Source organism: Schistocerca serialis, chromosome 8, assembly GCF_023864345.2.
Source record: "Schistocerca serialis cubense isolate TAMUIC-IGC-003099 chromosome 8, iqSchSeri2.2, whole genome shotgun sequence".
NCBI classification, from domain to species: domain Eukaryota; kingdom Metazoa; phylum Arthropoda; class Insecta; order Orthoptera; family Acrididae; genus Schistocerca; species Schistocerca serialis.
In genome coordinates, this window is record NC_064645.1 from 536,769,147 (window position 1) to 536,782,014 (window position 12,868).

General features: G+C 38.7%; 1 protein-coding gene across 1 annotated transcript in view; it reads left to right on the forward strand.

The window, feature by feature from the left end:
• The window catches only part of LOC126416669 (transportin-3), a 210,051-nt gene extending 200,335 nt beyond the window's left edge, over nt 1–9,716 (forward strand). The window contains exons 17-18 of the mRNA XM_050084469.1: nt 9,053–9,165; nt 9,249–9,716. Coding sequence (XP_049940426.1) covers nt 9,053–9,165; nt 9,249–9,309 — 174 coding nt within the window. The 3' untranslated portion in view covers nt 9,310–9,716. The remainder of the gene's footprint in view (nt 1–9,052; nt 9,166–9,248) is intronic.
• The last annotated feature ends 3,152 nt before the right edge of the window (nt 9,717–12,868 follow it).

The window sequence follows — 12,868 nt, forward strand, 5'->3', positions numbered from 1 at the left end:
TTGTAGCAACTTTTAATCTGAGACCTAGGTGTGTCCTAAGTGAACATGTTATGAACTATGTTATAGAATTCTACAGCAGAGAAGACATGCATTTTGCCTGGGAGGAATGATTTTGTTTGTCAAGGAAAATAGTTTGACGTTTCGTAAACAAAAACGACTGGTGTTGGAAAATCAAGATGAAATGTGCCAAGCATTAAAAACTGAACATCCAGGACTGAAAATAGGACATCCAAATTCTGCTAGTTATGACTCAAGAAATGTGTTCTAGCTGATACAGCTAGTACCCATAATGTGAAAGTATGCAGTATTCATCAAAACATGAAGCTCACGTTGGAAGATTCCAGATTGAAAGAGCTGACACTTGATGTTGACTGTCAGCTAGTACAAACACTGTCTAGCTCAAATCATTTGTAATCCTGCACAGCCGAAATGGTATACGTCAACATGTGAGAACTACCCCAGTACACATTCTACACACATCAATAAAAGTTTTGCATCGCCCCGGTTCCCAGAACTCCTGAAGATAGACGTTGACTGTGGGTATTGTGTCACAGACACAGTCCCTTTGACTGTTCAGAGATGTCACTAAACCCACCCAAAGATGTATACAACCATGCATGAGCAGCACCTGTTAGACAGGGGGGGGTCCGACAGCCGATCAGCACCAGTCATTCCACCAGGAAGGAGGTACACGGCTCATGTTGTCTGTAGTTCAACCATACCTAGACGGTCAATACCACGGTTCGATCGTGTCCGCATTGTTACTTTGTGATAGGAAGGCCTCTCAACAAGGGAAATGTCCAGGCGTTTTGGAGTGAACCAAAGCAGTGTTGTTCGGATGTGGAGGAGATACAGAGAGACAGGAAATGTTAATGGCATGCCTCGCTCAGGTCGCCCAACGGCTACTACTGCAGTGGGTGACCGCTACGTACGGATTGTGGTTGAGAGGAACCCTGACAGCAAAACCACCATGTTGAATAATGCTTTTCGTGCCGCCACAGAACGTCGTGTTAAGACTCAAACTGTGCGCAATAGGCTGCATGATGTACAACTTCACTCCCGACGTCCATGGCGAGGTCCACCTTTGCAAACGCGACACCATGCAGCCTGGTAAATATCGGCCCAGCAACATGCCGAATGGACCGTTCAGGATTGGCATCATGTTATCTTCACCTACAAGTGTTGCATATGCCTTCAACCAGACAATCATCAGAGATGTGTTTGGAGTCAACCCGGTTAGGCTGAACGCCTTATAGACATACTGTCCAGCGAGTGCATCAAGGTGGAGGTTCCCTACTGTTTTGGGGCAGGATTATGTGAGGCAGATGTATGCCGCTGGTGGTCATGGAAGGCACCGTAACAGCTGTAGAATACCTGAATGCCATCCTCCAACCAATAGCGCAACCATATCGGCAGCATATCGGCGAGGCATTCGTCTTCATGGACAACAATTCGTGCCCCCATCGTGCACATCTTTTGAATGACTTCCTTCAGGACAACAATATTGCTCCACTAGAGTGACCAACATGTTCTCCAGATATGAACCCTTTCAAACATGCCAGGGATAGATTGAAGAGGGCTGTCTATGGACAACATGACCCACCAACCACTGTGGGGGATCTGTGCCGAATCACCATTGAGGAGTGGGACAATGTGGACCAACAGTGCCTTGATGAACTTGTGGATATTATGCCATCAAGAATATAGGCATGCATCAATGCAAGAGGACATGCTACTGGGCATTAGAGGTACCGGTGTGTACAGCAAACTGGACCACCACCTCTGAAGGTCTCGCTGTATGGTGATACAACATGCAATGTGTGGTTTTCATGAGCAATAAAAAGGGCAGAAATGATGTCTATGTTGATCTCTATTCCAATTTTCTGTACAGGTTCCAGAACTCTTGGAACTGAGGTGATGCAAAGCTTTTTTTGTGTATGTAATGAAATACCTAGGAGAGTTGTTTCACAAAAACAGAAATAACATAAAAACTATGGAAGGCTACAGATAGAACAACTCTACAAGCGTGCCATTTTTCTGTCGAAGACTTCTTGAAAATCTTAGAGACAAATTAAAAAAAGCTCCTCCTGCACTCCTTTTCACAGCAGATCCAACAGTCTGAATTTCTAATCATATGACAGTGGTTGCACTTAGCTCTTTTCTGAAACCATGCCACGAATCTGCAAGCAGCTTGTGTTTTGTGAAAATGGCACTTAGCTGGGAAAGGGTAACACTTTCAAACATCTAACTAAAAGTGGGAATATTTGGAGACATCTTCCTTACTTCCCTTTTTACACTGTTTTCCCTGCTCTCATTTTTAGAACAATTGGCTACGGGTTTCCTCTAATGCTATACTTAATCAGATAGGAAAGAGGTTTAGAGATTCCTTAGTAATAGCACTGTATGTACCATCCCATCAAGATGAAAATTCTTTTCTTTAGCATGTGTACTGCCTTGCATACTTCCCGCTCATTCCCTTTCACAAATTCAAATTCGGTAAACTGAGTTAGGTGACTCTGCTTCTATAATATGGGTTGAATGGTCAGCAGAAGTGAAGCGGTTGCTAAAAATGTATCTCGAGTTTTTTACAATGTTTCTGTCATGCCTTATCCTGAATGGTTCTCTGTTCACTTTGTTGGGGCCTTTACACTTTTCAATCACCTTTTTTTTTTTTACAATGTTTCTGTCATGTCTTCTACTAAATGGTTGTGTGTTCATCTTGTTGGGACCTTTACACATTTCAATCAGCTCCGAAGATCCTTTACTTATGTTGTCAGACAGTTCTGTTGTGTTGCAGTTAATCTGCTTCCTCAGGTTAGCAGTTTGTTTTAAAACTTTGCTATGCCCAGTTGCATTTTTCCTTAAAAACCTGAATAGCAGTGGCTTTATAAAGCGTATTTAGATCATGTATACTGTGCCAGAGCCTAATCAGTTTTAGTCTCAGATTACTTCCATTTTGGCAGTGCTTAGCTACCTTCTTCATTTTTGTGACTGGACAACAATATTCATAACAACTCAACAGAGTTGAGTAGAACTTTTTCTGTTTGTCATCAGACTATTTCACCTGGTCTACAGAATCCCATTTCTCATTTGCTATTATGTTTTCACAAGTGTTAATATTTTGGGCTTACTATATTTAAAAGATTGTGTGAGCTTAATACATCACTTTGAGTTCCAAGTTGACTGTACTACTTGAATTTGTGTCTGTATTAAAAGTCACCTATGCACATAGGTAAACTTATCACACAGTTTCCTTAGCTCAGAATTGTAGTGCGGAATCTCTTGATTTACACAAGACATCTGTGGCAGACCATGTTGCACTAGCATGTTTGTGATAACAGCATTTGTACGAAGTAGTTTTCGCAATACATTTGAAAACATCACAGGGATGTATTGCTTTCATTTCTATGTGTGTTGTTGTTGTTGTTGCTGCTGCCTGTAATGACAATACAATTATCTTTTTTTAGTTGACTTGTCTCTATTGTTGTATTCTCTAAAAAGCTTTTAAAATGGCACTAGACTTAACTTTTGCGAAAACCGAACGCTTTGAAAGTATACTGTCATGAGAGTGTTGGGATAGGTCTTTTTTGTGACTTCTCAGCCTACAGAAGGAGCCCCTCTGGTGCATCAGAGTTACTGACTGATTTTGCACAAATGGTGTAACTTTAAACTTTGAAGTGAAGTGGGAAAGGGAGAGGGGGGGGATATAGAACATCCAGTTATGTGCAGTCAGAAATATCCACCTGCTATTAACTTAGTGCACCGAATAATAAACAGGGTAAAAATTGTAAGTTTCTAGTTGAAAACTTCAGCTGGGAAAACTCTATAATAGACTTGCTAGAACATTTAGATTTGTCGGCTTTGGCCATAAAAATAATTGCCATCTTCAGAGGCATAAAAATCAGTAAGGTAAAACAGTTTCATTCACTGATGTGTTGAGGGATAATATTTTGGGGTAACTTATACTGAGGCATAAAATATCCTTTACTTAACCTATCTCTGGCACAGAAAGAGGTAAAATATGCTGCTATAAAACTTTTTGATAAATTACCAGATGAAATAAAATGCCTGACAGACAGCAGTAATAGTTTCAAGAACAAATTGAAATCATACCTCGTTGACAACTCCTTCTATATCATAGATGAATTCATGAATATGAGCAAATAAATCTGGAGATATAATATACGCATTTTGTGCCGTTTAAGGGAATGGGATAGATAATAGAATAATAGAAATATTTAGGTATATCACTACAGTGGGGGGGGGGGGGGGCGCATTTCTTGTGCATTTGACACGTTCCACATCATAACGGTTTTCCGTGCTATTGATCAATGGAACAAACTAACTAACTATGCACAAAAGGAATTAATTAGAATTATGTGTGCAGTTCACTCACATACATCTTCCAGGTATCATTTCAAGCAGGTGGGAGTATTAACCACAGCCTCAGAATGCATTTATTCACTTACAAAATTTATCAGCAGTCCATCTGCATTTGAGAGTAACAGATATGACAAGTGCAAAACTAGAAGTTAAAATCATCTACATTGCCTTTGGCACAGAAAAGGGCAAAATATGCAGATGTAACACTGATTTTTTGTGTGTGTGTGTGTGTGTGTGTGTGTGTGTGTGTGTGTGTGTGTGTGTGTGTGTGTAAATCACGCTGTGCTAATGCTTGCACCTCTGAGACCCCAAAGTTGACATCAGTTTTTTCTTATTAAGGGTCATTATATAGCTGCAAACATAACACAGAAGACAAGGAATATCTTACATTACCACAACACCATGAACTGTCAAATGTAATTAGTTTAGAAAATTTCTGTAATGAGTGTTAGGGACCAGAAAGTTGTGAAAGAAAAGATGACAGAAGACATATTTCCATATTCTGTACAATGGGTAAAATGTTAGTCAGTTGCACAAGGAGAAAATTGTAAACAATAAAGAATGTTTAGAGTAAAGTATGTCTTGTGTCTGAATTTCTCTTGCCTCATGTATTAAAGAAGCTGAGTAAGTGTATGTACTTAAAATTTATTCAAGTGTACATGCGCAACAGCAAGAAAAATCGAATAGGAGGTACACAAAGTTACTGCTTGACAGGAATACAAGACCAATTAAAACAAATTAACCTAACAGGCTGCAGCTTACAGTAACCAAAAATAGAATGTTAAATTAAATTGCAGATCTCTCATGGTTTGTTCATGAAAATAAAGAGCACAGATTTAATGCTGTAGTGCAGAGCTAGCCTTTTATCTACTTTGTTCTACAGTTTCAGTAGAAAACATAACAACATGTATGAGAATGGAATAATGAGATGTTGAGAGCCCAAAATATCAGTCTGCCCATCCATGATTCAGAGCTTCTTACAGATTGTGTTTGTGTCCAGCACTCTGTACTGCCAAAAAAATTCTCCCCCCTAAAGCTGTAAATTCAAATTTTGAGAGGGAGGGGGTTGAGGTGTTCAGGATTTCAAATAGATTGCTTAGGCAGCTTCAGGAAACACTAAATGTTGAGAAAAGTTATCGTTTAATGAGAGAAACTCGTAGAACCTTTTTTTTCTCTCCAGTGCAATTTGAATGCCAAGTAGTTATAGCATCAACAGTTCTAACAAGTGTTATATGTTGGCACAGACAGTTTGTTCACTTCTGAGATCATTGCTCAGACATGCACATTGCTGAAGGTCATTTTGCCAAAGAAGTTTCTGTAAACTTGTGATCAAAGTTGGTTCTCTGTTTTTCTTGCCATGAGAATTATAGTGACATTATGATTAAATCTTCAATAAAGCTGTTTGTACGAGCCTTGGGAAACAATTGTGTGGGAGTGAGTAATGAATTCTGTAGTAATTTTATTTTAACCTTGTAACTGTAGGTAACAGTTATGTGCTACATCAGGCAGCACTACTGAAGTGGCCAGTTGTTAGCGTGTAGTTATTTTCTTGGAAAAGTTTTATGGACATGTGATGATTATAAAGTCAATGCTACAACGTCATGCAAATTGACTGGACTTTGGCATTAGACAGCAGTTCCATCTGTTTTTTATGTTTTCTGTGATGTATTCACTATTAAACTTAACTTGACTTTTTTGATTGTGTAGAAGTCTATAATAACATATTCATTAATAAATTATTTTGCAAATTAAGATGATCCCTTGTTAACAATTTTTTATCATTAAGCATACATTTTCACAATGAAAAATTTGTTATCTTAAAAGGCAATAGTTAAAGGAAACACACACCACACATTCTTATAATTAAAGAAAAATAATTTGCATCAATTTAAAAGAGATGCTATTCGGAGAATTCATCTCGATTGAGTACAAAGAAACAATAGGTTCAAAGAGGAAACTGCTGTCTATTGTTTTTATAAAACTGCTGTAGTCTTACACTGCAGGTTATTGTTTATCATATAATGTATTATGTTCAATAATTGGTGCTTTGAAAATTGGCTAAAGCTCTGTGTTTCCATAATTTGTTGATAATCTCTCTTATAAAATACTGCTGTCTGAGGTAGTCTTTTGCCAGTAAATGCCTATCACTCATTTTGCTATTGGCATATTGTTAAATAGTTACTTCTCCCGTAGATCTCTTTCACAATAGTTGTTAGCTATTTATGAATGTGGAAAAAAAGAACATTGTCCTTCTTTGTACATCTACATCTACATCTACATCTATACTCCGCGAGCCACCTTGCGGTGTGTGGCGGAGGGTACTTATTGTACCACTATCTGATCCCCCCTTCCCTGTTCCATTCACGAATTGTGCGTGGGAAGAACGACTGCTTGTAAGTCTCCGTATTTGCTCTAATTTCTCGGATCTTTTCGTTGTGATCATTACGCGAGATATATGTGGGCGGTAGTAATATGTTGCCCATCTCTTCCCGGAATGTGCTCTCTCGTAATTTCGATAATAAACCTCTCCGTATTGCGTAACGCCTTTCCTGAAGTGTCCGCCACTGGAGCTTGTTCAGCATCTCCGTAACGCTCTCGCGCTGACTAAATGTCCCCATGACGAATCGCGCTGCTTTTCGCTGGATCATGTCTATCTCTTCTATTAATCCAACCTGGTAAGGGTCCCATACTGATGAGCAATACTCAAGAATCGGACGAACAAGCGTTTTGTAAGCTACTTCTTTCGTCGATGAGTCACATTTTCTTAGAATTCTTCCTATGAATCTCAACCTGGCGCCTGCTTTTCCCACTATTTGTTTTATGTGATCATTCCACTTCAGATCGCTCCGGATAGTAACTCCTAAGTATTTTACGGTCGTTACCGCTTCCAATGATTTACCACCTATGGCATAATCGTACTGGAATGGATTTCTGCCCCTATGTATGCGCATTATATTACATTTATCTACGTTTAGGGAAAGCTGCCAGCTGTCGCACCATGCATTAATCCTCTGCAGGTCCTCCTGGAGTACGTACGAGTCTTCTGATGTTGCTACTTTCTTGTAGACAACCGTGTCATCTGCAAATAGCCTCACGGAGCTATCGATGTTGTCAACTAAGTCATTTATGTATATTGTAAACAATAAAGGTCCTATCATGCTTCCCTGCGGTACTCCCGAAATTACCTCTACATCTGCAGATTTTGAACCGTTAAGAATGACATGTTGTGTTCTTTCTTCTAGGAAATCCTGAATCCAATCACAAACCTGGTCCGATATTCCGTAAGCTCGTATTTTTTTCACTAAACGTAAGTGCGGAACCGTATCAAATGCCTTCCTGAAGTCCAGGAATACGGCATCAATCTGCTCGCCAGTGTCTACGGCACTGTGAATTTCTTGGGCAAATAGGGCGAGCTGAGTTTCACATGATCTCTGTTTGCGGAATCCATGTTGGTTATGATGAAGGAGATTTGTATTATCTAAGAACGTCATAATACGAGAACACAAAACATGTTCCATTATTCTACAACAGATTGACGTAAGCGAAATAGGCCTATAATTATTCGCATCTGATTTATGACCCTTCTTGAAAATGGGAACGACCTGCGCTTTCTTCCAGTCGCTAGGTACTTTACGTTCTTCCAGCGATCTACGATAAATTGCTGATAGAAAGGGGGCAAGTTCTTTAGCATAATCACTGTAGAATCTTAAGGGTATCTCGTCTGGTCCGGATGCTTTTCCGCTACTAAGTGATAGCAGTTGTTTTTCAATTCCGATATCGTTTATTTCAATATTTTCCATTTTGGCGTCCGTGCGACGGCTGAAGTCAGGGACCGTGTTACGATTTTCCGCAGTGAAACAGTTTCGGAACACTGAATTCAGTATTTCTGCCTTTCTTCGGTCGTCCTCTGTTTCGGTGCCATCGTGGTCAACGAGTGACTGAATAGGGGATTTAGATCCGCTTACCGATTTTACATATGACCAAAACTTTTTAGGGTTCTTGTTTTGTTTGCCAATGTTTTATGTTCGAATTCGTTGAATGCTTCTCTCATTGCTCTCTTTACGCTCTTTTTCGCTTCGTTCAGCTTTTCCTTATCAGCTATGATTCGACTACTCTTAAACCTATGATGAAGCTTTCTTTGTTTCCGTAGTACCTTTCGTACATGATTGTTATACCACGGTGGATCTTTCCCCTCGCTTTGGACCTTAGTCGGTACGAACTTATCTAAGGCGTACTGGACGGTGTTTCTGAATTTTTTCCATTTTTGTTCCACATCCTCTTCCTCAGAAATGAACGTTTGATGGTGGTCACTCAGATATTCTGCGATTTGTGCCCTATCACTCTTGTTAAGCAAATATATTTTCCTTCCTTTCTTGGCATTTCTTATTACACTTGTAGTCATTGATGCAACCACTGACTTATGATCACTGATACCCTCTTCTACATTCACGGAGTCGAAAAGTTCCGGTCTATTTGTTGCTATTGTATTTGTGTGTTTTACAAGTGTGTGTGTGTGTGTGTGTGTGTGTGTGTGTGAGAGAGAGAGAGAGAGAGAGAGAGAGAGAGAGAGAGAGAGAACAAGAACAGCTAATGTCACTCATTATTAAGACAAAGAATTAAAAAATTCACATAATAACTGCAAAATTTCACTGTCCCTTGTGATCATCAGGCTGTTGGTCAGTGGTTAGAAGAGGCGGTCAAGGCTCTGCCAATGCATAATCCTGGGGGCAGTGTTACAGCAACACCCAAACAGCTTCTGGATTTCCATCGTTCATTGACAAGGTAAGAAGCATTGAAGCATGCAAATTTTCTTTCTTTAATCATTTTCAGATGTGAGGAGATAAAATGTGTGTATCTTGTTACAGGGCGGAAGGAGCAAAAGCTGTTTCACATGCACTTCGAGATTTTGCTCGTCTTTTTCGCTGACTGCAAGGCACACTGCGGAGACAAGGATAAAACTTGAATTATTTTCAAGGAACAATTTAAGAGCAGACAGTGTATATGGAAGGAATGTGATGTGATACAGTGCTGTGAATTCTGTTCATTTTTGTTAACAGAATTTTCTGAGGAAAGTGATTCTGTGATTGTGAAAGTGACAGGCATGTGTGACTAGGAGATATGAGAGTGTGAGTGAAAGGTTACGCATGCATGAAGAATTTCTTATCTGTTCACATTGCTGTTAAAATATTTGTTACCTGAACGCCAGATAACATAAATGTATTTATGTTCTGCTGGAATTATTTTAAACATGACAGTTTTGTCTAAATAAGTTTGTAGCGTTTTATTTACACATTTTTTGCATATCCACTAATATATTGAGGAAGCATTTGTAATTCTTGAGTTGCATTCTGCTGTTACCTAAGTTTGTTTTTCCCCCATTTGTCATTCACTGCCATCAAACATGTAGTAATATAATTTTATATTGAAATATTGGGAGGAGAGGATGTCCAATACTTATCACCTAAAATGCCATGCTGATAGGAGGACATGTGACACACACACACACACACACACACACACACACACACACACACAATTGAATATTTAAACTATTTTGCTGTAAAGAATAGTACTTCAAACACATAGGAAGTGGTTATGTACACCTTTCATGTGCTTGTCAACCGTTCTGTACCCTTTAGGTCAGTGGTAGTCTGCATACCCAATCATTTTTTGCTTTCCAGACAGGATCGTTTATTCCTGAAATCGGCCATTACCATCCTGTATACCGCACTGTCATACATACATGTAGTAAAGATGTGGAAGAAACAATCAACTATTGTCAAATTAATGTAACATAGACCACCATGAGGGATCTTTGTAGATGGCTATGTTGCTTGAATTAAATTGCTGGTGATTCATTATTATTATTATTATTATTAGTGATAGTACTCAAATTTATCTAATCTCATTGGGAATTTCATAGACTTTACCACCTCCTCCACCAATATTTGTCCCACTTTTTCTTTTTAAATAACAAAGGAAAAGGATAGATTGCCACTCTCCACAGAGAGGCGGCTTTCGGGCACACTCTGTCTTCTGAAATAAAAAAGACATACACACAGGCAAAGTCTTACACATATGGCCACTGTCTTCAGACACTGGAGCCTGACTTTCATTTGTTTGAGTTTATTTTTTTCTTGTATGGTTAACACGATTGTTGCATTAAAAAATCTCCGTGGACTAGTGTGTCATGGAGTCGGAAGGTTTGTGTGTTCAAAATAAACTCTCACTTGTGGAATTTTTACTTTTAGGTGCATCTGTTGTGTCCGTAGTTTACACAGCAGTCAAACACGTTAGACATCTACGAAATGAATAAAATATTAACACATTTATTTTAAATATCTTAAAGTTGATACATAGCTTTGAGAATGCTATGAGACATTCAGTGGTGCTGTGATAGATCAACAGCTGAATTGGCCTTTATACAAACTTGTTTGCTTGGTTATAGGTTACAATCACTGGCCAGCTATTAATATTATCAGTGTCATGCTCTATCGATCTGAGGGTGAGGGGGCAGAACTCAGTGTGCAGCATCTTAGACTTGCCATCAGAACAATTGAATGCAGTCATTGATGCACAGTCAGTGTCTTCTGGTGGTGTCTGTAGCTCCACTTTTCAGAGACGGTGAGTGCTGGAGAGAGCGGGACTTAATAGAGGCATACTGGCAGGAGGTTAAAATGTACTGTCTACCGCAGAGATGTGACTGGAGCGCCACGTGTTATCGACAAAGACATGTTTGATACTGCAGTTACAACTGCTCAAGTTGTTGTATCACTGTAAGGTTTGTTCTTCATGTCTCTACGTGATACCAGTGAATTGCAAACGCTATGTACTACAAAGCTGTTTAGAGCCACTAAAAGGTATTAACTGGAAAAACAGTTTTAAGAATATTTATTCGTGCAATTTGATCTTGGTAATTAAGTTTCCACAATTCATTGAGCAAGAAAGTAAAATACTAATTCACAAAAGGCTTCTTAGATCAAACCCAATTAAGCCAATAAATGTTCCCATGTAGTGAAAACAACCGATTATGGAAAAAAGTAAATGGTGCATAGCGGAGGACAAGTAATACAATTTAAGTAGCTATATTGCCAGATGATTATGTATAAGCAAACTCCTGTGGTTAATGGGACATTGTCAGGGGAGACATCTTTATTACGTTGAATTCAGATTCAAGAAGGCATTATTAAAGGAAATGAAATTCACAGAAAATTTCAATTCAACACCTTAGATAGAAAACAAGCGAAATCACCTTGCTTCATCTGCATACTATGGTGTTAACAAGTATTGTAGAGTGGTTAATATCTTCAAAAAAAAAAAAAAAAAAGAGAAAGAAAACAAGCCTGTCAAGTACTAGAGGAAAATTTATGAACTAGTCTGTCTGAACATCATATAATTTCGGAGGTAGGAAGTCTTATTGTAAGTGATCGTAAATTACCTATATATGCTTGTGGATTCAGTATCAAAGGAAAAAAATTATACTTCAACACACAAAGAGATTATCTATTTGTACTGGTGTATTAGTGAATCCCCATTTTTCGGTTTTTGGAACTCTGTCCTCATACTGTGAGAAGATTCATCAAAACCAATTGTAGTTAACAAGTAGATGAACTGCAGGCTTTTCTCATGGTCTCCAGAAAGCATCCTATTAGAATGTAACACAAAAGAAACTGCAGACAATTTTTTTTTTTACATAGCAGACCTACTCAGTTTGTGATGGTCTCCAAAGTAGGACCAATTTTAGTCAACACATCCCTACATTTGTTTCTGCAACTGCTTGTAATGTTCCAGCATTTATGTGAAATATTACAAACTTTCTCACACTGCACTTTCATTTATGTTGAGTATTCATTAAACAATATTATGAGAAGGATATTTGCTACTCGGGCAAAGATGCTGAGTCACAGATAGGCACAATCTGCGACTCAGCATCTCTGCTATGTGGTGAGTACCAACTATCCTTTTCATAATATTGTTATATTCCATCCTGCATTTTCCATTGTTTTATTCATTAAACATCTTGAATGAATAAAATGCACTGTAGCTGCACACCAAGAGGTCATCCACAATAGTGATGGAAATTTTCATATGTTTTGATATGTTAGCTACATTTCATACATAGCAATATATCATCTAAAGGGAACCAAACATAAAGTAGGCAGTGACCACATTTTTCACAGCAAACCCTTAAAATTTTATGTGATGTGTTACTCAGTTTCCAAGTGTAACAATGACTATGACCAACATAAAAAAGTAGCCACTTCATCATCAAGCTGGCTGACACAATGAAAAAGGTTGAAATAGGCAGTCAATAGGAGATTCAGGAAATCAACAGAAATGTCGTGGAACATGTGTCTGTCAGAATTAACAGATGGACTGAAAGGAATCAGATAGTGCAACCATGAGCTCAGTGAAGCCACTAGAAATGCTGAGAGGTTGCTAAGTACAGTGGATGGGAAATAGTGATAGTTCTCTTGCAGGGAAA